Consider the following 25190-nt stretch of genomic DNA (forward strand, 5'->3'; position numbering starts at 1 on the left):
TCTGTCCCGGGATAAGTCAGTGGAAACACCACAAAATGCGCACTGTACCGAGACAAACCGAACCCGTCTGCTTGGTGGAAACGCGGCTTTAGTATCTAGAGCTGTTCTACTAACTGAACTGATAACTAACATTTTTTGGTTTATGTCAGCAATGACATAAATAATTCTTTCCTTGCTAGGCGCTGCCCAAGTAGCTGCCTGTTGCAGCAGCTCTCTCTTCTTTGTCCGTTTCTTGCAATTTTTTTCGTCTCTCAAACTTTTTATGGCTTCAGCTATGTTTTTACTACTTTTCTCCTGTGTTTGTCTGGAGATCCTACATGTAACCATGGCTGCATTGTTTACATGTGAAATTAGCTGTTAGCAACCTGTAGCATGTCAATGCTAACTAGTGTAAGGCTTGATGATTTCCCTCAAAGTGAAGAGGAGGAGATGAGGACGACGTGCTGGTTCTCGGGTGTGAGCTGGGAGGTGACGACGTGGACCTGTCCTTCCATCCATTGTTGTTGGGAACGTGGGATCTAGCCCCGGGGGATGGACGAGCTAGCTGTGCTAACCCAGCGGCATCGTGCTGTTCACAGACGTGGCTGACGGAGCTGACATCGGACGCCAGCGCCACATTGGAGGAGCTTCACCTGCTGTGAGCAGACAGGATCCAGGAGACAGAGACTGAACAGACTTCTGGGGAGGCTCAGTCCTGGACCCTGTGGAGGTGGAGACTGGCTGGGCTGGAGAGTGGTGGATGAGTGGTGGACGGGATGTCGTCATCTAATTTCTTATGGACTTTTTTGCACTTTCTATACACTTTCTTACTTTTGTTTTCTTGAATGCTGCTGCAACTCCTGAATTTCCCCTTGGGGACAAATAAAGTATTTTCTATTTTTCTTTCTACATCAACAGACAAGGAGCACTAAATAGAAGGCTGCTTGGATGCCTGATCACCAGTGTAACAAATGTCATCATATGGTCAGAAAATATTGCAAACAAAACTGATTCCAACAGTGACAGCTGCTTCAACATCTGGTTTGAGCCGTCCAAGAGAGTTCAGTGTGTATTTCTCTGCCTTTCATCAGAACTTTCTCAAACACACCCAGGCTATAAGCAGAACCAGATGGAGAGCTATAGAGTTCCTCCTCCTATATTCCTGTCCAAACGCAGACCTCACAAGATGGTTTCTATTAACAGAGACACTCCACAGTATGTGTTGCTGCTCTGCATATTTGACTTAGAGTGAACGCCACACTTGAGTCTCAGCCCTTGTGACTCAAACCTTTTAACAAAAATCTTCCTGATGCATCAAACCACTTAGAAAAAAACATGTCAAGAACTGCTCTGAAAGCCTTCATTGCAGGTGATGACCTCAGCGGAGAGGTTCAACTATGGAGTGATTTTTCATTTTTCAGCTTCTTTTAACTGAATGGATTTTGAAGAGTTAAGGTGGTAAATGTGTCACCATCTCCTCAAAAGAATGAGTCAAGCTTTTCTTTTCTGGTTCAACGCTCATTTTTGTTTGTTTGACCTTGAAACTGAAGTGTATCTTTCCTGTAGACCACACAAAAACAGTTTAAACCAAAAGCTCCTTCAAAAGTAGAGATATTGAGCCTTTCACACATGTGTTTGCAAGGTTAACATAATTAATTTTAGATGCTCATTCGTATGCATGGACACACAAACAAACTAAAACACCCTGGAGAATAGATAAGCCAGCTTGAGGGACACACAGCTCCTCTGAATAAACAACCCCTGCTCCACAACAACACACACAGCCTCTTCAAGCATCCACAGCTGCACACAACTACACACAAACACACACATCCAACCACAATGGAATATGAAAACTGTCATGGCTGATAACCAACCATCCAAACAGAGCCTCCTGTGAATTTAAAGGATTCAAGACCCCCCGAGATATGAATCAGGGTCCCTTCATTGTCACACATTAGCTCACCTGAATTAACATCAGGAAATATATTAGCTGACAGTCGCTCCTTTGCCCAGAGCCTTCTACCAACCCTCGGACTGAGCGCTGTGTCCCTTTCTGCTGACTGCACTGGAGCTGCACTGGTTCAATGCCAGAGGATTTTGGCTGTGTGTAGGCGGACAGAGTGGATAGACTTTGGATATACAGTGTGTCTGTGGGGAAAGAAAATAGAGCAGGAGTTATAAGGCTGCAGTAATGAAACTTTCTGACAGCTCTCCCTTTCTGTGGCAGCTATATTCAATTAAAGGCTGGATATCATTAAAAGTTAGATCTGTTCGGGAGATTTGACGATGGAGGTGTCACATTAAAAAGATGAACTCCTTAAAAAACAGAACCTTATTTAGGTGTAATGGAAAAGGGGGATTGAATAACCTTTATAGACAGTAAGATGTTTGTATTGAATTTCTCTCCTGCAGGATGCAGATAGGAAAACTGTTCCTGCAGGAGAAATGAAGTCTGAGATGTTCACATGAAAATGCAAAGCGTGTGACTCCTGGCAGAGATTGAGAGAGGCAGATTTCAGCCACTGGTAGGGTTCCAGGTGGTGCTGCTAGCTCGTCTCATTAGAGGATATTATCCAGCATGCCTCACAGCAACCATCCATGTCACCTCCGTCAACACCCCCACCTTCTGCTGGCTGCTAGAAGGGACGTGTACCCTGGAAATCAGAGAGGAGAGAGCGCCTGAAGGCCAGAAGAAGACATTAACAATCAGGAGTATCAACCCATCAAATATCCCTTCCTTTGTATCTGCGCCTTCTGATTGATGGACAGTTCAGTCTGCGATAACATCATTTCATTATCAATGACCTAGGAGGTCAGATTTTATGGGTGTGTAGTGATATGCACATGTATGTCACAGTGCGAGTGCTTAGCCTTTGTATAAATGCCCTTTAATCATCCAACTCTGGCCTTTGTATCAGCATTCATTCATTAATTCACATTTCCTGGTCGACTAAATTAGACACAACAAAGTGGTCTCATTGAACCATTCAGTGTTAATCATAGTTTAATTATTCAGCCATTGGGACTTTTTATTCACAATAAAGTATCATTTAATTTGATGATAAACAACACCTGCTGTGTGCACAGCGGTCAGGTAATCAAGGCAGGAGTTTAAAATGAAAATGAAAAATATTGTGAAAATATTTTATGTTGTTGCACACTGTGTTGTTATTTCTCACTGCTTTTCCACCACATGATCTCATTATTAGTGCTGTCTATGGATTTCTGTCTGACAGATATTCAGTTTACTGAACTGAAAGATTAGAAAACCAGAGAAAAGCTGGTATGAGAGAGAATTTGGCATTTTAACTACAATTGAAAAGTGACTTAATTTCCATCTGAAAGTTGAGAATTAACTCTTAGATGTCTTTAAGTATTCTTCGAGATACAGGCGAGTATAGTGTCCAGACAGTGTATCTCCCCCTCTTTAATTTGGGACTACATACAGCCAAAATACAATTGTATGGTCATTTTCTTGATCGAGTCACTGACAAACTGTGATCTGTGCCCAGATGCATTTTTCTCATAGCAGGAGGATTGAATAACATCTGTAGACAGTAACATGTTAGCATTGAATTTTTCTCCGGCAGGATGCAGATAGGAAAACATGCTGATAGTCTCTTCTTCTGACACAGGGGTGGCCAACCAGCCAGAGACCAAGAGCTACAAAAACAACCGTGTTACTACAAAGAGCCACATCACACACACAGTCTTGACATAATGACATAAAATGAAAATTAATACATTTCCAATTTTCAAAGCAAGTATTGTTTGTGTTTTTAAATTTGTACTTGGAGCCATGTCTGATTTTGTTGCAGAAGAGACAAAGTTCCTTACATCTGTCTTTAGGGATGAGTACGGAAATAGGTACTTTGATAGGTACCAACCGAATTCTGTCAAAAGTACCAAAAATGGGTACCCATTCACAAACAATTTAAAAGGTGCCGTGCTTAGGTACCTAAGTACATCCTTAAGACTGTGAGGGAGTGGAAGAGTAGGTTTTCCATGCTGGACATGAACCCAGCATTGCAAGGTTATACACTGAAGAGTAAATTTGTTCAATTGAAAAAAAAAATCACATTTTTATCATTAAAAAAATGTATTATCACATACACAAGAAAGTTCTGAAAATTGGTACCGTTGAGTACAAATACCAATTACTAGGTACCGAGCATCAGTACCATATCGTTTCAAATACGAAAGTTACCCATCCCTATCTATCTATCTATCTATCTATCTATCTATCTATCTATCTATCTATCTATCTATCTATCTATCTATCTATCTATCTATCTATCTATCTATCTATCTATCTATCTATCTGTGTAGAGAAGAGAAACTGAAACTTAAGTATTAAACTCATCACCCAAGTATTGTTCAATACTAATCCAAACATTGGCATCAGTATATCAATATTTTAGATTTATTTATCTATTTATTTATTGATTTTTGTATGGAATAGAGAGCCGCACACCAAAAGGCAAAGAGCCACATGTCGCAAGCGTGCCACAAGTTGGTCACCCCTGTTCTAACACATACCCTCCACAGCAACACTCACAGGCTTAAAAATAACTACTTTGGCAAAGTGGTTGGGTTGCTTGCACCAGAACAGAGGCAGCCTATCTCCCCACCCTCTTTGAAAAAATGTGTAAAACTTCAGTATAGTCCTTTACTGACTGCACACTTACAAATGTACATTTTCACCTGTGGTTTCTGTCAGTTCCTACTGTAAGGAGTGACACTGACACAGGGAAGAAATAATGTCACATAAATGATGAAACATCTCACAGCACATCACCGGGAAAGATGGGAGAATTCTTGTAGATGTGGTGAAGTCCCCGGGTAGAAGTAAATAATCTCCTTTATTACACACAGCTCTGCTGAATACTTGCCTCAGGTCCCAGCCTCTGTGATAGAGAGAAATAAATCCATAGGCTCACACACACACACACACACACACACACACACACACATAAATACACACCACTAAAAGCATAAACAACACAGATGTGAAATTAGACCAGCCATGAAAACGAATGGTTGTTTTTGTGGTATGGGTTAAAACAGGCTGAAGATCACAACACATTTTATGACCAAGAAATCCAGGTAAATCCAAAGGTTCACACACCTTTACTCTAAGTGCATAAAACAACTCTTAAAACTCATTTTCGGCCATTAACATACTTACTGGTTAAATATGATGTCAGGTACTGCATTTACTCATCTATTAAGTTGTTCAAGACCAACTGTGAAGTTCAGCCAACCAAATTCAGTAATCATCAAAAATTGCTGAAAACCTTCCAACATCTTACAGCAAAAAATTGGGAAACAAGGTAGTGAAGGGGCAGAAACGGTACAAAAATCTACACAACCGAGCAACTGAATTAAGCCCCATTTCCACCAAGCGGTTCAGCAGGGTTCATCTTTGCATGCATTTTGTGGCGTTTCTACTGACTAATCTAATTCTACTGACAGATTCCCAAATAACCCTTCAATTGGGAAGGGCAGTCCGATCCCAGAAGTTGGAGTGATAACACTGCAGAAGATTGATTGGTCAAAGGAATCGTCACTTCCTTTTAGTAACAAAGAGCCACACGAAATCACAAAGCAGACGAATCGCTGGATGTCTTCCATCGCTGCTCTTTGTTTACTGTGTCCCATTTTTCTTCTTCGTTGGATTTATTAGCGGGTACACTGTGTCAGGCAGCTATGGCGTCATGCCATCATGTAACTGATGCGGCTATCGGCATCCGGCTTGCATGCCCCCTACCACAAGGGGGCACAGTTGACTGTGGAAAACAGGACCAGGCTTAAGCTATCCAACCTGTACCAAACCGGACTGCTTGGTGGAAACGGGGCTTTATATATTACTACACCTGTTAAGGCAAAGATTCTCCAAGCATTAGTTATTCCGCTGTTTGTGTCAGGGTCACCTTGTCTGAATTTTGATTTAAATGTCACTTTATTCCTCATATATTCCTTGATATTCTTCGTACTTCATGTTTTTCAGGAGAAACGCAGGTGAGGACACTACTGCAGTACAAAACCTAAACTCTAGATGTATGTTAAATATCACTTTGACAGTGTCAGCCTTTGTATAAGAGACATTCATGGCTTAGCCGTCTCCTTCACATTATGTTACTTGTCTATTTACACATTTTATATTTCCAATTTCATCTACCATAGCTGCAGTCAACAACAACACCTTCAGTAAAATCTGCTCCTGGCTTGTCAGATTGATTTTGTTACATGTCTGCGATATAACAGTGTGCGCATAATCCCCTGTGAGGGATGTGCTTTGGAAGCAGTGCTCCCGCAGAAACACAAGCAGGTGTAAAAAATATTATGCACCCTGCAGCATAATTGTCAGCACCAAATTCTCTGTAGGTGACAATGACGCACATCCCGAAGAGCCGAGTCATTTCCATTTGAAAAGTGTCGTTCTGTGTGCTCATATGGGAACACGTGAATGTGGATACCAGAGCTTCAGTTTACATCAGCATCATGTTTAAAGCTTCACTGTAGATCCAGATCCATCAGCATACATTATCTGTAAAGTCATAATTCAAACAGCAGGAGTGACGGAGAGAGTCACTAAAACTTGTTAAAATATGGATGTTGTTTACACCATGTTTTATTCATGAATGGCTGTGTTTTCATTTGGTGTTGGCTGCTTGTGTGTCAGTGGTGTTGACAGAGTAATCTCTGTGAATAAGCAAACAGTGGGAAAAGCTATTTGAGAGTTTACGTGAACGATAACTGAAGTTTCAATTTAGTTCATTTGGTTAACATCTAATTCTTTGTCTTTATTTTCTCCTTCCTCTTCCAGACTTTGATCCTAACCTTGGTTTGATGGCTGGAATCAGCCCTCTGAACCCAATGATGCCCGGCCTCAATATGGTACCAGCTCCCCTCTCCCAGGATGTCCCACCTCTTAAGGAGATCATCCACTGCAAGAGCTGCACCCTGTTCCCTCCTAACCCCAGTAAGTCATTATATCATGCTAATCCTGTGCTAATCTCTAAAAACAGCATGTAGATGAGGAAATGAGACAAGATTTCCTGCATTGGACGTGTTCTGGGGTCTGTTTAGAGATCAGTTTGACCAAACACGTTGGCGCTAGCTTTGATTTTGAAATGTGCCTTTTTAGCTTCTACTGAAGGCAAAATCAAAATGACAGCCAAGTGTTTACATGGAAAGTATTGCAATCCTTGTTCTACCCCTCCGAAGACTTGAAACTATAATTTCATTGCTGTCTGAAAAAAAGGATCCTCAATATTGCGGTAACCGTCAAACTATTGTTCCTTCTTTATTTTTCTCTTCTCCTCTTCCTGTCAAGTCACTCTTACTCTGTAACCACATTTTCCATCTTAAACCACATTATCATCACAAAAGACAGGAAAACCTCAGGGCAAGTCACTTTGTGTCATCTGACTGAGGGTGTGCTGCACACTATTGTTTATATTTATCTCACCTCCAACATCCAATTATCCCGGGTGAGAACAGAACCAGCAGGGGGCCTTTTGATTGATCCCACTTTCACTTTTTCAGATTTCACGCTGCAGAAAAGTTTCAGCCTCAGGGACTTTATTCACACAGGTCTCACATGTCGTCTTCAAGCGGGAAAGAAAACGGAAGCTTCTCACCGCAGCAGCTTTTGGGAGTTTACGCTCCTTTCACCAAACACACTCCTGCATTTTCTAAAACAAATATGATTCTTTCAGCACGACTCTGAAAATCTTCAGAAGTTTTTCTTGTAACGCAGTGGTGTGCCCGGTGGCTCAGCATAAACCGTCACTGTCACAATAAGGTGGGAAGGGAAAAGCTGATTAAAAGTTTAACTTCACCTAGAAAAATCTCTTCCTCAGCCCGGCGTCAGTGGAGGGAAACACACTCAGTACTCTGCGCACATTTAAACCCCGAGGCTGTGTGAGGGATCAGCTTGTCAAGATTTTACCCTCCAACTTTAGAGCCTGTCACAACCGCTCTGTGGCACAAGCAGAACTTTTACCCTGAATGTTTGTGGCTCAGGAAAGCTTACTTAGGTTGTGAAATGTTCTTCACTTATTAAAATGCTCTCTGAGATTATATGTGCCTCAAAACCTGAAGTGATGCATGGATACTATTGCACAACTCTCATCCTGCTGCGTCTCACTATTCTTTCCCAGATGCTCTGAACTTATCTGATGCCTGTCTCTTCTTAAGATTGTCCCATCATTCTCCTCTTTCAGTGCCACAAAAAAAAGAATCTCTGAGCCAAGAATCTGGACGACTTCTGAAGTGAGCTGCTGCAGCTCAATTCTCCTCTTGAAAGTCAAGTCACTCCACAGGCTTCAGCTCTGCATCGAGACACTAAACCCTGAGAGGTGTTTGTCAGGTTAAGCAGGTCCTTGGCGAGTCTCTAAAGATAAATTAGATTCACATCAGGCACTGAAACAATCAAAGGGATTGTGCGATTTTGGTGATTTACACGGACAGTGTCTCAAGGCCCTCTCTAACACATCAGGATCACATCTCTGTCTCTGGTAGTGATGCAGATGTGTTGACTTCATTGAACACATGCCATTGTCCACCATGGCTGATTATAAAAGAGAGTTATTTTCTTCTAGATGAAGTTAAACTGGAGATTGAGGTTGCAAGAACTCAAATATCCCCAGGAACAGAGTCAAGAGTTCACTTTTCCAGCAGAAGTGTAGGAGTAAAACTAGCCTCCTTGAGTTAAAGGGGGCAAGGATCATCCATTTCCTCAGAATGCCTCTTAGACACCTCTGATTAGAGGAATTTCAGCACATCCAGATTGAAAAAGAGACTCTGGAGGGAATGTAGGAATTTTAAAACCTTCTCAAACTGTAAAATGCATCGGGATCCCTCTCAAGGGGCTGTAGGACACAGGTAAAAAGGTATCATGAACTCATTTGTGGATAGACGTTTATAGATGACTTGGATACCCTTGTTTATTATACGCCTTATACCGGAGAAAAGCGCTTCTTCCAATGGCATCGGCTCATTTCAGTTGCATCAGAGATGGAATTTTGTTTGACATTTTAAAAGTTTGTAAGCTGTGTTTATTTTCGGTTCATAGACTGAAAAGTCATTCAGGTCATTTCCTCTTCACTCGCAGCTGTCCCTCTCAGCTGCAGCCAGAGCAGACAACTGCATGCAACTAAATCATGTACTAATCGGGTCACCTCTGCTGGTCCCAAGCCCAGATAAAGGAGCCAAGAATTGACAAAAAAAGAAGAGGAAGATATACCTCATTAATCCCCCTGGGAGATATTCAGTTTTTATACTCTGACTCATGCTATATATACACCAGGGGTCACCAACCTTGCTGTGGCTGAGGGCTACCTTTCGGCAAATGAGTGGCACGTAGGGCTATTTTTCTGATAAAAACATTGTGAACAAAATTGCCCAGTCACTTTTAATCATATTAATCATAGTAATAGAACAGGTAATACTATGTGGAGGGACTGCTCAATGTTAATTATTTCACAATTGTTATTAATGATTTACACAACAATGATGGTAGTAAGGAGCCCCATTGGGATCCGTGCTGTTTTTTGGAACAAGCCTTACGGGCACCTTAAGTGGTTCTTGCGAGCATTACACTGGTGACCCCTGATATACAAACAGCACTGTTTTGCACAGAAAAATTCAATGATTAGAGAGGTCAAAGTGATGGTGCTGCACTCTTAGTGCGCACCCAAGCAGTTGGGGTATTTGGTGCCTTGCTCTGAATATCCAACAGTGCTAAGGAATGTAAGCCAACACCTCCCCAGCTATCAGCTCAATTCCCAATCTTGGTCCGCGCCGGGGCTTGAACCTGCGACCCTCCGATCAGCAAACTGAGTCCCTACAGACTGAGCCACTGCCTTGGTTTTCGACATTTATGTTTTTTTACCCGCTTTCTGTCACTTCCACGATGTTACTCCTCCCTCCTACAGGGTTCATGAAGATGACATGAATTTAAATTGCCTTATTATGGAAATTAGGAAAAGGTGTCATTTACCAGCTTTTGGTGACTTCTGGGACAGCCAATAGAGACTTTCCTTACTCAGGAGCTGGCATGTTGAAACCAGAAATGTCTCGCCCGGCTCTAATGATGCATCAAATTGCAAATTGCCTCATTCTATCAGGTTTTACACAACTGTACATGAAATGATTGTTAAAAGGAAAAAAAACATGATAAGATCTGAACCATGGATTTTGTGAACAATGTAATCCTTAGTCTCTGTATTATTCAAGCACAGCACCATTGTGCTTTGCAAACACTTTGGTAGGAGTTTTGGCGCTGTAGGCAGGTGCCAAGTCCACTGAAAAAGAAACCAGTAACTCCATAAAAGCTGTCAGCTGATGTGAAAGCATGTGCTCCACAAACTTGTGGAAGACAGTAGATGACATGGTCCCCTCGTCTTTTTAGAGCAATGAAACTACATGATGGACTTCAAACAGCAGATTCTCTAAATGTGTTGGTCAGGTCTCAACTTGTCAGTCTGTGTAGTCACTCAAACTGGTCAGATGTGTACCATGCATCTATGTAATTCAGTCAAGAAGTAAAGGACAGTCAGTTCATAGCATTGTGCATAAAACAAGCTGACCACAAGTATAGCAGATATCCAAGCATGCAGCTGAACCCCTGCATCAAACTGTTTCCATCTACGAAACAATTTACTCAACTGAAGCTGAATATACCCAAAACTTTCTGCTACAAAAATATCACCATTTCTGTCCAATTTACAGCTCGACACCTCATGTATCTGCTGCTGCGCTGCACCCACACTCCTATCTCTGTCCTCATTGCCGTCCTCACAGCCACCACCATCTCCCACTCATGGACCGAAAAGGTCAGATAATTTGGGACTCTTTGTTGGATCTGCCAACAAAGCTTTTTCTTGCTGTTGCAAGCTTTTTCCACTCTCACCTTTTCTGTTTTCTGCCCATCTCAACTTGAAACTTGTTTAATCCTCCGGCTCTGGAGGTCACTGACTGAAATGCCAGTCAATATTTTGCTGTAGCAGGCACATTTAAAGGGGGAGAAGACGCAGGGCAGCTGGAGCGTCTTTGTGAGGAAGTTTAAAGAAAGGGACAGCGCTGGCTTGAAGCCTGAAACTGAAAGCTGTAAGTTTTCAGAGTAGCTGTCAAAGAGTGTGAGGAGCTCTGACAGCAGAAGGATTAAGAGTTAATTGGCTGCATATTTTAAATCTTTGAAAAAAAACTCTCTGAGCTTGGCTTGTTATTTTTTCACTGCCTGACATCCCACAATAGATTTTATTTTTAGAATTATGTAGTTCAGTTGATGGTTTGCTTATTTATTACCACAGTTTTAGGAGTTCTTTTGAAAAGATGCCTGCTGGTATCAAATGTAAAGACATGACACCTCATTTCTCCTTTCTGTCTTTTTCTGCCTGTTCATTATAATGAGACCAGGTCCCCTGCTGTGAAACCTTGAGTCATGTCTGTACCATCATCATTTACTGTGTAGGGTCTGTGAGAAGTTTGAAAGTGATCTTGAAAAAGTCTCCCTTCTAGATATATGTCTAATCATAATCCACACTTTAAAACGAGATTATCAGTGCCAGTATTGCTGGTTACAGGTTATTTTAAGTTGCTACTTCTTAGCTTCCAGTTCTGGTCGTCCAGGATCGGATTGATGTACAGCACGTCTAGGTCTCTATGACAACACCACGCCGCCTAATGAAGTTTAGTAGTGGGAAGAGATAAACACAGAGATCTGTGTTTTATCTCTTCTAAAAGGGATTTCTGTGATTAATTTTGAAGTGATGGTGGACACAGCTAATTTAGCTTAGGCTGTATCACAGCACAGGGGCTAAGCTGTTTGTGATAATGTTCATTCTAACCCACAGTCAGCACTTATTCTACAGTGGTCTGTTCAAACTTGAGTCTATCAATAAAATGAAGAGTGAGGATACGTTAGCTCTGCTTGGTTGATGACCGGCAGGACATAGCTAACCAGGGTTTGCTAACGTTACACATTGCAGACATGTCTTAGATCACCGGACTGCTAGCTGCAATAAATATAAATGGCTACTAAACTACTTACAAACTGACAGTGTTTACGTGTTGTCACTTTAGCCTACAGATACGTCGTGGCACCAGGCTGCCGATAGCACTACATATAGCCGGCTGCTACAACGTTTGCTTGATGTTACGTTTCAAACCATACCGCTACATAACTGTACTGATAAATACCTTACCTCTGGGCAATGTATCCAGTAAAAAGTTGCCTTGAACAAAGAAAATTTGTTTTGATCCGATCTCCATTTAATTCCAAAAAAACACACGTCCACTAAAAGTAATTTACAACAGTGTGCGGATACTCCGGGCCACAAGGTGGCAAGGGACTGCAATCAAAACAGATCTTCCTCATAGCATCTTAAGGTTGCAACTCTTTGGTTGCTACGATATTTGCAATTTTTAGTTTTCTTTTTTGACACCAGATCAAGTGAAAAAGCTTTATGATTATGATGGTGATGTCTACAGACTGTATCAGGAGTAATACTTTCCCAAAAAGTGCACATCACGTGAGTCAGTTTTTAAGATTTATTCAGGGGCTTGGACATCTCAACATCGTTTTTTTTTTCTCCCACCCCTACTGTCATTCCTAAAAAAAAAAGATTAAAAAAATTAAGTTTTAATACCATCTGAGGGTTGAATAGAAGAAAAAGCCTGACTATGGAAGTACAAGTAAAGTATTTCTGAAACAAAAATAAAGAAGGATTCCCTTTCCCTCACAGATATAAGCTGATATCTCTCAAAGAAAAGGGAAGAAGCAGTGAACTGTTTCTCTGTCTGGAAAGGATAAGAGCTGTTTTACCTTTGACTTGAACATACCTTCCTTGTTGCAGTGATTTCACTGACGCAGGGTTATTATGTTCCCACTGAGGTAAAACCTCACCATCCCTTTGATCATAAGAATCTGAGAAATCTGATTTGGTTCCGTCTGCACAGATCAAACACACCCGCATGATTCACCTCAGGTATCAAAGCAGCTCCCCTCCTGTTCTTTTCAGTGTAATCATGTCTGTAAGGGCGTAACATATAGTGATCATGAGGTTTTTCCAGCGGACGACTGGACATACAACATCCTCAGCGCTCCACTGATTAGCTGTTCACTCCTCACGGATCCAGCTAATCACATTCATCATGGCTGAAAGGTCTGATCTATTGGAGATTAGATCAGTCCACACTCATCTGTGCTGAGGACATGATTTGTGCAGAGCAGGAGACCTTCATCTCACTCTGCAGCCAAAAGGGGATTTTATTTTCCTGCATGAAATAGTTTTAATATGAAAAGTTATCTAACAAACTGAGTAATCATTATTCATGCATTAGGCTCTGTTATTTCTTTTTAGGTCAGGACAGAAGCACCATGATTGAAAATAAGATTTAACTGAATTTGCAGCATTTGGAGATCAGATGCTTATTGTGGCAGTCTTCTTCCCTTTTTAAAACTTTATATCTTAAATTATTTGAATAGTTTTACATATTGACTTTTGGACAATGTCGGCTTATATGGGTCAAGTTTCCTGTTATAATTTTACCTTTGAGTGTACTTTGTTTCTTTTTTGTAAGCTTTATTGATACCAAAAGTAAATAAATTATTTGAATCTGTTGTTCACAGTTCAGCCCTATCATCACTTTATATGAACTCCTGCAGACAGTTTTCATGCCCAGAGATGTTTCCAACCAGCATTTTCATTCATGTTGTTTCTCTACTTTCCCATAGACCTGCCTCCCCCCGCCACAAGAGATCGCCCTCCAGGGTGTAAGACAGTGTTCGTCGGCGGTCTGCCAGAGAACGCCACAGAGCAGCTCATCGTGGAGGTGTTTGGACAGTGTGGAGCTATCATAGCAATACGGAAAAGCAAGAAAAACTTCTGCCACATCAGATTTGTTGAGGAGTTTACTGTCGACAAGGCTCTCTTCTTATCAGGTAAAAATTCAATCGAGGAAACAAAGAGTTAACCCCTAAGTGTAAAACCATTTTTCCCCTTATAGAAAGTGTGAATGATTGAAAGCTGAGGACAGAAACACAATCAAAACTAAGTAAAATATATTTGACACAGCTAAAAACAGAATCAAAGCATACTGTACTAATGTCTTGTAGTGTAAGTGTGTGAATAATAAAGATTAGGTTTACCAGCTGTGACTGACATAACAGCCCATAAACAGACATGAGCTTTTTACAACTTTTCTTTACTTTCTAAATCAAAATACTGCCACACAACGAGATGCTGGATGTGCTTAGTTTATATTGTGTTAACAAAGAGAGATCACGTAATCTCAGCAGCCATAAGCCTGAGCTACAGGTCTGACTAATGACGTGGTTGTGTGGCATCTTGGACACACCCCATGACCAGTATTTGGAACCAAAATTATAAAAGTATTGATCATTTGTTAAACTTAAAGGGGCTAGGAGGAGTTTCCAAGTGATCTTGAAAAAGTGTTTCTTCTAGATATATGCTTGATTGTAATCCACACTTTAATATGAGATTATCTCTGCTGAAAATCATTTCTTGGATTCATTTTGTAGTGATGGTTGACACAGGAGCTGGACTGTCAAAAAGAAAGAGGTCAGAGCAGAAGAAGACTGAATGAGAGAGTGATGGAGAATGGTCTAGAACATGGGTTAGACAGTTTGTAATAATGTTCATTCCCACAGTCAGCAGTTATTCTACAGTGGTCTGTTCAAACTTGAGTCTATCAATAAAATGAAGAGTGAAGTTACGTTAGCTCTGATTGGTAGATGACTGGCAGGGCACAGCGAACAAGGATTCACAAACGTTACACATTGCAGACACGCCTCAGAGCACCGGCTGTGAGTAGCACTAAAAATAGCCGGCTACTAAACCACGCTACGAACTGAGTTCACAAAATTTGCTTGTTGTCACATTTCAAACAACAGCTCTACGTAGCTTTCAATAAATGATTTATCCTGTGGTTTCGTATGCTGTAAAAAGTTGTCTTGAACAAAAAAAAGCGTTAAAAGGAAGGTCTGATCTCATTAATACTTTGAAATAAACATACGCCTTGGTCCTTACAACCATTAGAGAGTGGACAGCGTGGCTTCGCCATTTACCATTGTATAGTTTTGAAGCCAAAAAAAGCCCCGTCACAGGTGCCACCATTGGCAGCCGTTGTGCAGCCAGAGTCTGCGTAGTAGAGGCTATGAGGGACTCTGAGAGAATCTAAGTGGAGCCAGGTGACGAAATAAAACTTATTTTTTTCTTTCAAGAGTCTAATAACTAATAAAAACAAAACTTTTCAGAAAAGAAGAGGCCCTGAATACAAGGCAGCCAAAAGATATCTGCAAATCACCACAACAAGTGGACGTGAAAAACATTTCTATAAGGTGTATTAATTGTTTAAAGTTTGACCACAGCTCATCTGGAATCACTGGGGAGAAGGGTTTTTTGACCTGTACGGTAGCCAGCCACCAGGGAGAGCAGTTTTTTGGTTTTTTTTGCGACCTCATTTCAAGCCGAGCAAGTTGACGTCCATTTTTTTTTTTTTTGTGGAGCAGGTACGTATTGGAAACTAAGTCTTTATCGCTCTCTCCAACACTAGTTATCCCAGGAAGTCCTCACAGCTCCTTCAACCATTGTTCTGGTGACTAGCAAGGTTGACAAAGTTAAGTTGGCCAAACCCACATATTTCTATTTTAAGTCAAAATGTGAGTGTTAAGGGAAATGTTTAAAACAGGTCTACAGAAATACACAATCATAACCAAAGATCTTCCTTAAATGACCACTTTTGGGGCTGGCTTTTACTTAATATTCTCCTTCCAGCTGGAAGTTTCAACAGAGACTCCTAAAGGCTCTCACAACAGAGGATATATGAAAGCATGCAAACCTTCTCGCTGTGTGAAACCAACTCACAGCGTTATATCTTCATTTTCACACCACACTCAGGTGTTCAAACCTGTTAACTCCCACATATATATTCTGCGTATTCTTACTCCAGAAACCTGTTTCACAGACAGTTTAGCTTTATTACGCACACGTTATGCGTGAGTGAATGTGCGTTTGTGAGAGAATAAATTTGTATGAGAGATGCTGTGATTTGCTTTGCCTCTGTGCTCACAGTGAGCCGTCAGGCCTGTGGACTGTTTATTAAACAGCTGACAGAGCTGTGTAGTTTTCCCATAAATAATATCTCCGCACACACATTTGTTTCGTACACACCCTGTGTCTGCAAAACACAGCCCCTAATGATGCCCACTCCACAGCCCTAACACACACAGATACCCTCTTATGAAATATTGAAGCAAAGCTGTAGATTCGGAGCCATGAGCAGAGCGAGCAGACTGAAGTAGAGAGCCCACAGCTTGCTCTTATTTCTTTTCCTGTTTGCACTGGCATGAACCAGCTCTACCTCCTGCTATGAGTGTGTTTTTTCTCCCATTGAACCGCAATGGGCCTCATTATTATGACTGCAGAGAGCCCACACTCAACATGTTCGCCCAAACACTTGCTCTGACGGACTCTGCTACAACTTCGAACCAATTAAATCACAGAATGGGCCTGATTTCACTTCAGATTTGCAACCAGCCATTAGTAAAAATTGAGCAACACAGATGAGAGGGAAGAAGTGAGGAGAAGAGGGGGTAATGAGGGGTACTGTGGTCTTTTGGAGCCATTAGAGTAGTAATTGGCCTCTATGAACCTCTCCAGTGGATTGACCAAACAGTGCCAGCCTGGGCCTGTAACATTTTACAGCTACATCCTTTCCAGTGATGGGATCTAACATGTACAACAGATAATGATGAGGATACAGTGAGAGGTGGTCAACATGTTGGGCAAAGATTGTTGAAAGCTTGTTGAGTGATTGGTACATGTTATTCATGGCTTGTGATGGTATATAACTCACATCGTTTCCACAAAGAAACTGTGAACATTGAGAAAAACCCAAACTTACTTTTTTGCTATTTACTTCTGTTTCCTCATCCTGCATCAGAAATCAAGCGCACCCCTCCAGGCATGTTTTTGTTTTCCCTTTAACTAACATGGTGTTACTCATCATCAGTCTCTCATGAACATTAAAACAGATACTTAAGACACAGTCACAGAGTATGTGTGCCAAATCCCTGAGAAATCTACACAGTCTGACAGAACAGTGACATTCAGACATGAGTGTCAAGCTGACAGCTGTCACAAATTACAAATATTTGGGTATTGTAGTGATGGCATGGCTCAAGGTGGAAAAACAGGCGGTATAAATTCAGACGTAGTCTCAGTGATGTCAACTAATGATCAACAACAGTGGCATTTGCTCATCAAAGAAATAGATAGAGAGGGAGAGCAGAGACTGGAAATTAACCACAACTCAGATCAGCCATACATTAACCTCTTACTGCCTGAATAAATTAACAATTGTATAAATATATATATTTTTTAATGCATTTTTGCATTCTTACAGATGTTAAATTAAGTGGAGATTGTGAATTTGAGTATAGTACACACAATAGTTATAACTAAGTTATACTTTGACCAATACATTGTGACATAGTGGATCTGATAAGATCTTTGGTTTGTGTAGAAAACGAATCAATAGGTAATAATGAGATACAAAGGTCATCTCAGCTGCATCAATGGATGCTCTGGATCAATACCTCATTTGTCATCATATAGTTACATAACAATTACCTCATGTCATTAATTACCTGAACATGGCAGCTATTTTGCACTTGAAACGGTTTTGCACTGACTGAAGCACTCTTGCAATTTCGTTGCACTTGTTGCAATGCCGAATAAAGTTATATTCTATTCTATTTTATTCTATGAAGACCTTATAGGATACATCGCAAATTTGCAACAACAAGCATCAATGGGTTAATGTAAAATAAAAACAAAAGGAGCTACTCAGACTAAAAATATAGGCTGTTTTCCAAACCGGCTACTACATATGTGAATGTAGAGGCTTACTGCTTTTGCAGTAGTATTTAGTCTGACTGTTCTGTTGGGTCTGTTTTGTAGTATACTACTCTGGTTTACAGATTTGGAAAACAGAGCTACAGGTGATGGATTTTGATTTTGCCTTTATTATAAATGTACAACACAAACTTTGGTCGGTCTCGGCATTTTAGTTATTTAGTTATTTTGTTATTCATATCATAGTAGATACTTGGCCGGTGGGCCTTTCTGTGTGAAGTTTGCATGTTCTCCCCGTGCATGAGTGGGTTCTTTCCGGCTTCCTCCCACAGTCCAAAAACATGCTCATCAGGTTAATTGAACACTTTAAATTGTCCTTAGGTGTGAGTGTGTGAGTGAATGGTTGTCTGTCTAAGTGTCAGCCCTGTGATTGACTGGCGACCAGTCCAGAGTGTACCCTGCCTCTCGCCCAATGACAACTGGGATAGGCTCCAGCCACCCGCGACCCTGCACGGGATAAGCAGTTCAGAAAATGAATGAATGAATATCATAGCAGAATCATCATGTTTGATTTATATCATTTACTGAAAATAAATCTGGAAGGGATTTTTATTTTATACTGCTAATGGAAAAACCACTTCCATATAATCCACGTATGGTTTCAAGAAGTGAATAAGTGGTTTATAGGGGCTTTAATTAATTTGTAGAAGTGAACGTCTCTTTTATAACTAGAAATAACAAGATTTTTCATATCACTTCACTTCTATCTCATGGACCGCCTCACGTTAGTGTTGTTGTATTGTAGTTGTAATGCCAAATCATTCCAGTAGATGGCGGTACTTCATCAAAACCTGCCACCTGCATAGACAAACAGCGTTAGCCCCGTGCATTGTGGGTAATAGTATGCCAGGTAAACTGGTGTGGGGAAACTGTGACTGACCCAGTGTGATCTTAATTTTTTGTATTTCTTAATTTTCTCTATCTCTTTGTTTCCATTTGCCTCTCTATATATTTATATATCTCAAACTCTATCTTGTTTTGTTTCTGTCTCTATCTTTCTTGTTTCTGTGTTCTGTCAAATGTCTTAAAACAAAACCCAGTGGCTTCAAGCCATGTTAGCTGAAAATCACAAATACGCTGATGGTTGTTGTAGAGGAAGAGTTTGCAGGTCTTATCTTCTGAGTCATAAAAGTCTATACTAAATTTGTGGCAATGCATCGTATACTTGTAGAAATATTTCAGTCAGATACCCAGACTGACACCCCGAGACTGATAAAAGCCAGAATGTAGAAAAGACAAGGTCTCAAAAATGTTGACAAGCAGAGGAAATATTTTGTTTTTCAATGCTTTGGACACCTGCCTCTTCTTCAATCTGTCGTTATCCCACCTAGGTTATCGTGTTCGCCTGGGCTCAAGCACGGACAAAAAGGACACGGGTCGACTCCATGTGGACTACGCCCAGGCCAGAGACGACCTCTACGAGTGGGAGTGTCGACAGCGCATGTTGGCCAGAGAGGAGAGACACCGACGAAAGATGGAGGAGGATCGACTCCGACCGCCATCACCTCCTCCAATCGTCCACTACTCCGAGCACGAGTGCAGCCAGCTAGGAGACAAAATCAAAGGTAGGATCGCCTAAAAAATTAATAAAAACAAATCTGAGATTCAAGTTCTCACAAACAGAGAATCAAACAGATGAATTGAAAGTTATTTATTCAAACTACAAACAGACAGCACAGAAGAATAAGGTTAAGAGTTGTGTTTGTCTGTTTGTAAACTGTACAACTAAGGCATCATGGGAATGGTCTCCAAATGCAGCAGGTCAAACAAACCAAGCTGTTCTCTGATGTTTGAGCAAATCCAGGGATTTGTTTTTCAGAGGTCACTGTTAAACACTCTCTATCAGTTTACTCTTTCATCTTGTCCTTTCTTTTCCTTCTCTTCCCGGCGTTCCCTGAGGTTTCTGGCTGAATGAACTTGTTTCACTAATGAGCAAAGACACTTCCAGGTCTCAGCCACCGTTACCCGTTAACAAAATGTCTGTGACTTTCAGCCTCTCCACCATCTGTTGGAGTCTTTCTCAGCTCTTTCTTTCTTGGCCTGGGTGTAAAGAACCAACTCTGTGTTGTGGTAACCGAGGATTTGTTTCTAATTACTTTTGGCTGCTGCTGTGAAAAACACACATTCTGGCTTTTTGCTGCAAGTTTAGGGTTTACTCCTCCCTGAATCTGTCACCAAGAGAGGAGAAAGGGGTTCAGCCCTTTTCATTGCGTGTTATATTCCTGTTTGATGACAGGGGCTAAATGTTTAACCCAGACCACCTCTAGAGGGTTTAATCCCCTCTTTTGTTTCCTCTCTCTGTCTCTCTGAGGTGTCGTTGAATTCTCTGCTTCTTCAATAATGACACTTCACTTATCTCCTTTATCCAGTGTGTGTTTTGTTCCCTTTTCCTTTTTCTCTTTGGAACACTGTGGTCTAATATTTAATCATTTTTCAGTGTCACCTTGCTGAAACAAACCCTGAGTCAGCGTTTTTGGTGGGATTAAGATATATTATGTAACAGGCCTCAATTCTATCAACAGCCGTGTCTCGCATAGACTTTGATTTTCATTTTAAACAAGGCAAAGTTTTGACTCATTTCTTCTGTCACCACCTTTATTTATTTTACTGCTCAGATTCTGACTCTTCCTCTTCCAAACAGATGACGCCAAATTTCCCGAAGCCGTGCGTGTGCTCTTGACCTGGTTGGAACGAGGCGAAGTCAACCGCAGGAACGCCAACAACTTCTACTCCATGATCCAGTCGTCCAACGGCCACATCCGCCGGCTGACGGGCGAGAAGAGTCAGCACGAGAAGGAGATGGAGGAGGCCAAAGACAAGTTCAAGACCGCTCTGGCTGGAATTCTGGGTCAATGTGAGTCTTAAACGCACACACACACACTGCAATGTTGAATCTTAAACACACCTCCTGCTGGACTGATCTCTGATTGTGTTATAGTAAATGTCAGATTTAAGTCAGAGGGGTCTTGTCAGAAATTTGCCCTCCATAATGAATGTGTGGCTAGCTTTAAAAACCTTAGACATGCAGCATGAACATAATGCAGGTTTGAAGCAGAAACTACTGCAGTTTGATTTTTGATCAAGTCTTTCCATGCCTGGAGAAGTTGATGCTGAAAATGGTAAGTATAAAATCATGCACAGGCCAAACATAACGGATCTAAATCCTTTTGATTACAAGGACCTAGATGTCATCTGATTTATGCTAATTTAACTTATGGGGGAAAACTTCAAGGTGAGTTTGTTTTTCTCCTAACAGTGTTATCGTATCACTTATTCCCTTTTACTCCTCTGTGTTACAAGTACCTCAAACATTAATGGAAACAATGACAAACATTGTGGTGGATTATGAATCATGTTGCCTTCAGAAAAATTCAGTAAGTATGTTTATTGCATGAATCCACAGGAAGGCAGACATGTTGAATAAAATGCATGCTTTAAGTTTACAAAAGGTGAAACATGCAGCTTTCCGGCGCCTGAGGTGCTTTGTCTCAACATATCGAACTACATGCATGTTAATTATAATGTTAATATCCTCCAGTACAAAGTGAAGGTCCTTATTCTCTGTTGCTTTTGATTATAAAGGTAAATGTCACATGGAAAATACATCCAAGGTGAATGTGGGTGATCGTGTGTTTGTAAACCTGACTTTAAGACAGAGAGACTGGGCAGTTTCCTGCTATACAGGTTGGTTTCCTTATGTAAAATGAAGTGTTTTCCTTTTTGATGTTTAGATGGACAGGTGGATAGAAAGTTGAAAGTCCTGCAGGTCTGCCTGTGCCCTTTCCTCTGGTCTCTGACTCCTCCATTGATCTGCTCCATCAAATTACAGGCTGCTGGGAAGGGGCTATCGATCCCACACTGCTCTGTCTCTCAGCACTCTGAGAACACACACTCTTAGCCGGTGGTCATATTGAGTCCAGCCTGTGTTCATTAGAAGCTCTGGGATACACAGACCAACCTTACATGTCTCCGTGACTACCTACATGTCAACAGATGGAGAAGTTTTAGGACAGGATGACTTTTATTAATATAGTGAAGCTGTGATCACAAAAGACAAACTGTACAGACTCAGAGCTGTTCACTTAAAGACAGTTTGAACCTTGGAGTTAAAGGTCTACACAGTCTGTTTTACAAGCCTAATCCAGGGTTAAATTTATTCACTGTCATTGTGCAGCTAAAACTCCTGAGGCTTGAATCTTAAAGCTGTTCTTTTTTTGAATAAAAACCTACAGTAAGAAAGAGCATCAGGAACACTGTGCTACTTTTATAATGGTGTCCCTGGGCGATTTTCTCTGCTGCGGTGGAGCTGCACGGCGGTCAACAGTGGCACACTTCAAGTAGGTTATTTTTGGAAGCTGCCCGTTGCTTAGCAGAATTTTCTTTTTTAAACAAATATTTAACAAGACAAAGGTGCAGCCGTGCTGGCAGCTCTGTGAGTCTGTGCTGAGTGTACACACAGCAGGAGTAAACAGTTCATACGATGCTGATTGGAGGGACAAGGAGTGTTCATGATGAAGAGAATAAAGTCATACATTGGGTCCAAAGTCACTCACTCATTCCCTACTTCCTTCCACTATATAGTGAGTTAGATGTAGTGGACCATATAGTCCACCCACTCAGCAAAATTAAAACATCATTTCAGACACCACTCACTCACTCATCAGCCACTAACAGTGATGCAATTACTCTCGCATTGCTCAGATAGCTGGGAATTGACAGTTAAAATTTTCCTCAAACACCGCAAAACGGCGTGGATTTCAGTCATAACTCACATTATACTCAGCGTATTTTTCCACATTAACTGCCAAATATGACAATAACATTTATTACACATTTTTTGGTAAAGAAAATGAATACCTTTTATGCATTCACGCCACAACTTATGCTGTATTAGAGAATTACAACGGTCAGTGAATGCATCACTCGTGATTGATGGTTCAGCAGCTAACATTTGTGTTGTGTATTTCTCTGCTCCAAGTCGTGACATACGCTCATCCAAGAGTTAAACAGAGAGCTAAGTGTTATTCTTTGACATGATGTGATGTTTTCTCAAGTTATTAGTAATCCATAATCGTGTAATCAGCCATTTCTACTGTTTGAACCGCAATGCATGATGGTATATGTTGCTCACACAGTGAGCATCGCTCATACACTACTTTTCAAAACCCATTGTGGGATACATTTAGACTATATAGGGTATAAACATGCTCACTCAGAGTTTAGACAGCAGTACAAAATGTTGCATCTACTATACAGTGCACAACATAGTGAATAGGGAGGGATTTTGGACATAGTCATAGATTGTGTTGTATTGGGATTTATTCTGACAGAGGCAAAAATTTAAGGCAGTTAATGCAAAAGTTTAGAATTAACTTTTTCATCCCAGCCAGAAGAGATGATGCAGGACCAATGGGTCATTCTCTGAGGAGCATTTTTGTTTGTGCAAAGTCCCTTCTCAAGGTCTTTTTCGAGTAAACGGCATCAAACTGGGAAAAATTCAGAGGCAAATGTTGCATGTTTTGGTATGTGACCTGTCAACAACAGGCAATTTGATTACTTGGATGTGTATTCATTCTGAGTGAAACTTTGGAAAAATCAACCTCGGTCTTAAAAATGAAAAGCCAGTTTTCCAGGGAAATAATGTTGCAGGTGTGAAAGCTAGCTGGATTGAAAAAAAAAAGAAAAGAAAAGCATGGGAAATATTTTTGTGAAAATACGCATCTGGTGTGCAAAGGGCTTCAGTTAGCCTTTTACTTCAGCCCCAGGACTTCAGCATGTTTGAAAAAGTGCATCACGTTCAATTTGTGTTTGCAAAAATGGAATGATCCTTTTACATGTGTGAGAACCATCTGACAAAATGTCTGTCAGAAGATCCAGACTTCTGCAGGTCTGTACAGTAAGTAGCCCACACCCTTGCACATCCAGGAATAAAAACAAAACACTACACACAAACACACACCACAGACAGATCTTTACATCCGTAGTTGACTCCACGTTCTCACTCCTCTGCTCCTTCCCACCTGTCCTCTTTCTCTCTCTGTCTCTGTCTCTGCATGGTCTCTGGTCCCTCCCTGCATCCCGCCACAGTCGAACAGATTGTGTCTGTATTCCAAGCTGCTTCCAAACAAAAGGCATGGGACCATTTCTCCAAAGCTCAGCGCAAGAACCTGGACATGTGGCGCAAACAAGCAGAGGTTAGTCCACCTTGGTTTTTATTCTGATGTCCAAGTGCTTTATGGCAAAATAAACTTCACACAGGTTTTGACAGCATATGTCACCCTCTATTAAGAGAATACAGTTCTCGGCAGTATGAAAGCACATTTCAAAAAGTGAATCATTAGTCTCCAGAGCAGACTCCTGCTACAGTAAGTATATCAAGAGCAGGTGCTGGCTGTCCCCAGAAAGTGTGAGATATCTACTTCCTGTCCTCCATCACTGCCTCTCCCTGAAGTGGATCCAGGCGGCTGGGTGAGTTTTCCATCTTTAAAGGGTGTCTAGAACATAAGTGGATCTGCACAAGCCAATGAACTGCACAAGTAAACTTTAAAATCTATATTTTATGTGTACTTTGATTGAGCAGGTAACATCTTGAAGCAAAGAAGCAGTTTTACCATCCACTGTTTCTCCTTTATAAACTAACGGCGTTGATAAACATGAGAATGTGTTGTTTGGTATGGAGGTTTTGAGTGAGGTGTAGCCCCAGTCTAAAGGTCCATATATGATCAGATCTGGTTGGTAAGTTCCTTTAAGTACCTTTGATACAAATACAGCAGTTTTAAGATACAGTGTAGTGTAAAATTCAAACAAACACTAGTTTTTAACAGAACCTCACATCACAAGCAAAAACCAACTTGTTGAAAACTTCATGATAAAGGTAGGTGACGCAAAGGGAAAATGTTGCACTAATGTTTAGATTTATAATGGACAAAATAATGCAGACAGTGTTAATGTCTTCAGCTTCTGTTGTATCTGAGTGTCATGCTCCTAACAGTGTGTGTTGAGGCTTTTAACATGTACTTAAAGAGTAAAAAGAGGATGTGATTCATGTTCAGGAGCAGTACTTGAGGACATACGGACCATTTTTGTTTTGTTGTCTCCCTCACTCAGATCTCGAGGGTCTCTTAAGGATCTTCTCATTTGGGAAACACTCTGGTCTGTATGTACACTGCAGCAGGATGTATTAAAATCTATTATGTGGATTGGAGAGGGTTTTTATCAGACCTCTGGGATCCAGCTGTTCTTTCTCATGCTCTTATA

At 41.0% G+C, this 25190-nt stretch overlaps 1 protein-coding gene across 2 annotated transcripts in view; it reads left to right on the forward strand.

Annotated features, from left to right (window-relative positions):
- Positions 1-25190, forward strand: part of LOC141793225 (ecto-NOX disulfide-thiol exchanger 2-like) — a 131402-nt gene that overhangs the window by 77137 nt on the left and 29075 nt on the right. For both annotated transcript variants that reach the window (XM_074673733.1, XM_074673734.1), the window contains exons 4-8: positions 6812-6967; positions 13730-13936; positions 19265-19498; positions 20575-20787; positions 24021-24127. In XM_074673733.1, the coding sequence (XP_074529834.1) occupies positions 6812-6967; positions 13730-13936; positions 19265-19498; positions 20575-20787; positions 24021-24127 (917 nt within the window). The remainder of the gene's footprint in view (positions 1-6811; positions 6968-13729; positions 13937-19264; positions 19499-20574; positions 20788-24020; positions 24128-25190) is intronic.

This window comes from Halichoeres trimaculatus, unplaced genomic scaffold, assembly GCF_033239565.1.
Source record: "Halichoeres trimaculatus isolate MK-OKI-2021-1 unplaced genomic scaffold, fHalTri1.1 fHalTri1_scaffold_7, whole genome shotgun sequence".
NCBI classification, from domain to species: Eukaryota; Metazoa; Chordata; class Actinopteri; order Labriformes; family Labridae; genus Halichoeres; species Halichoeres trimaculatus.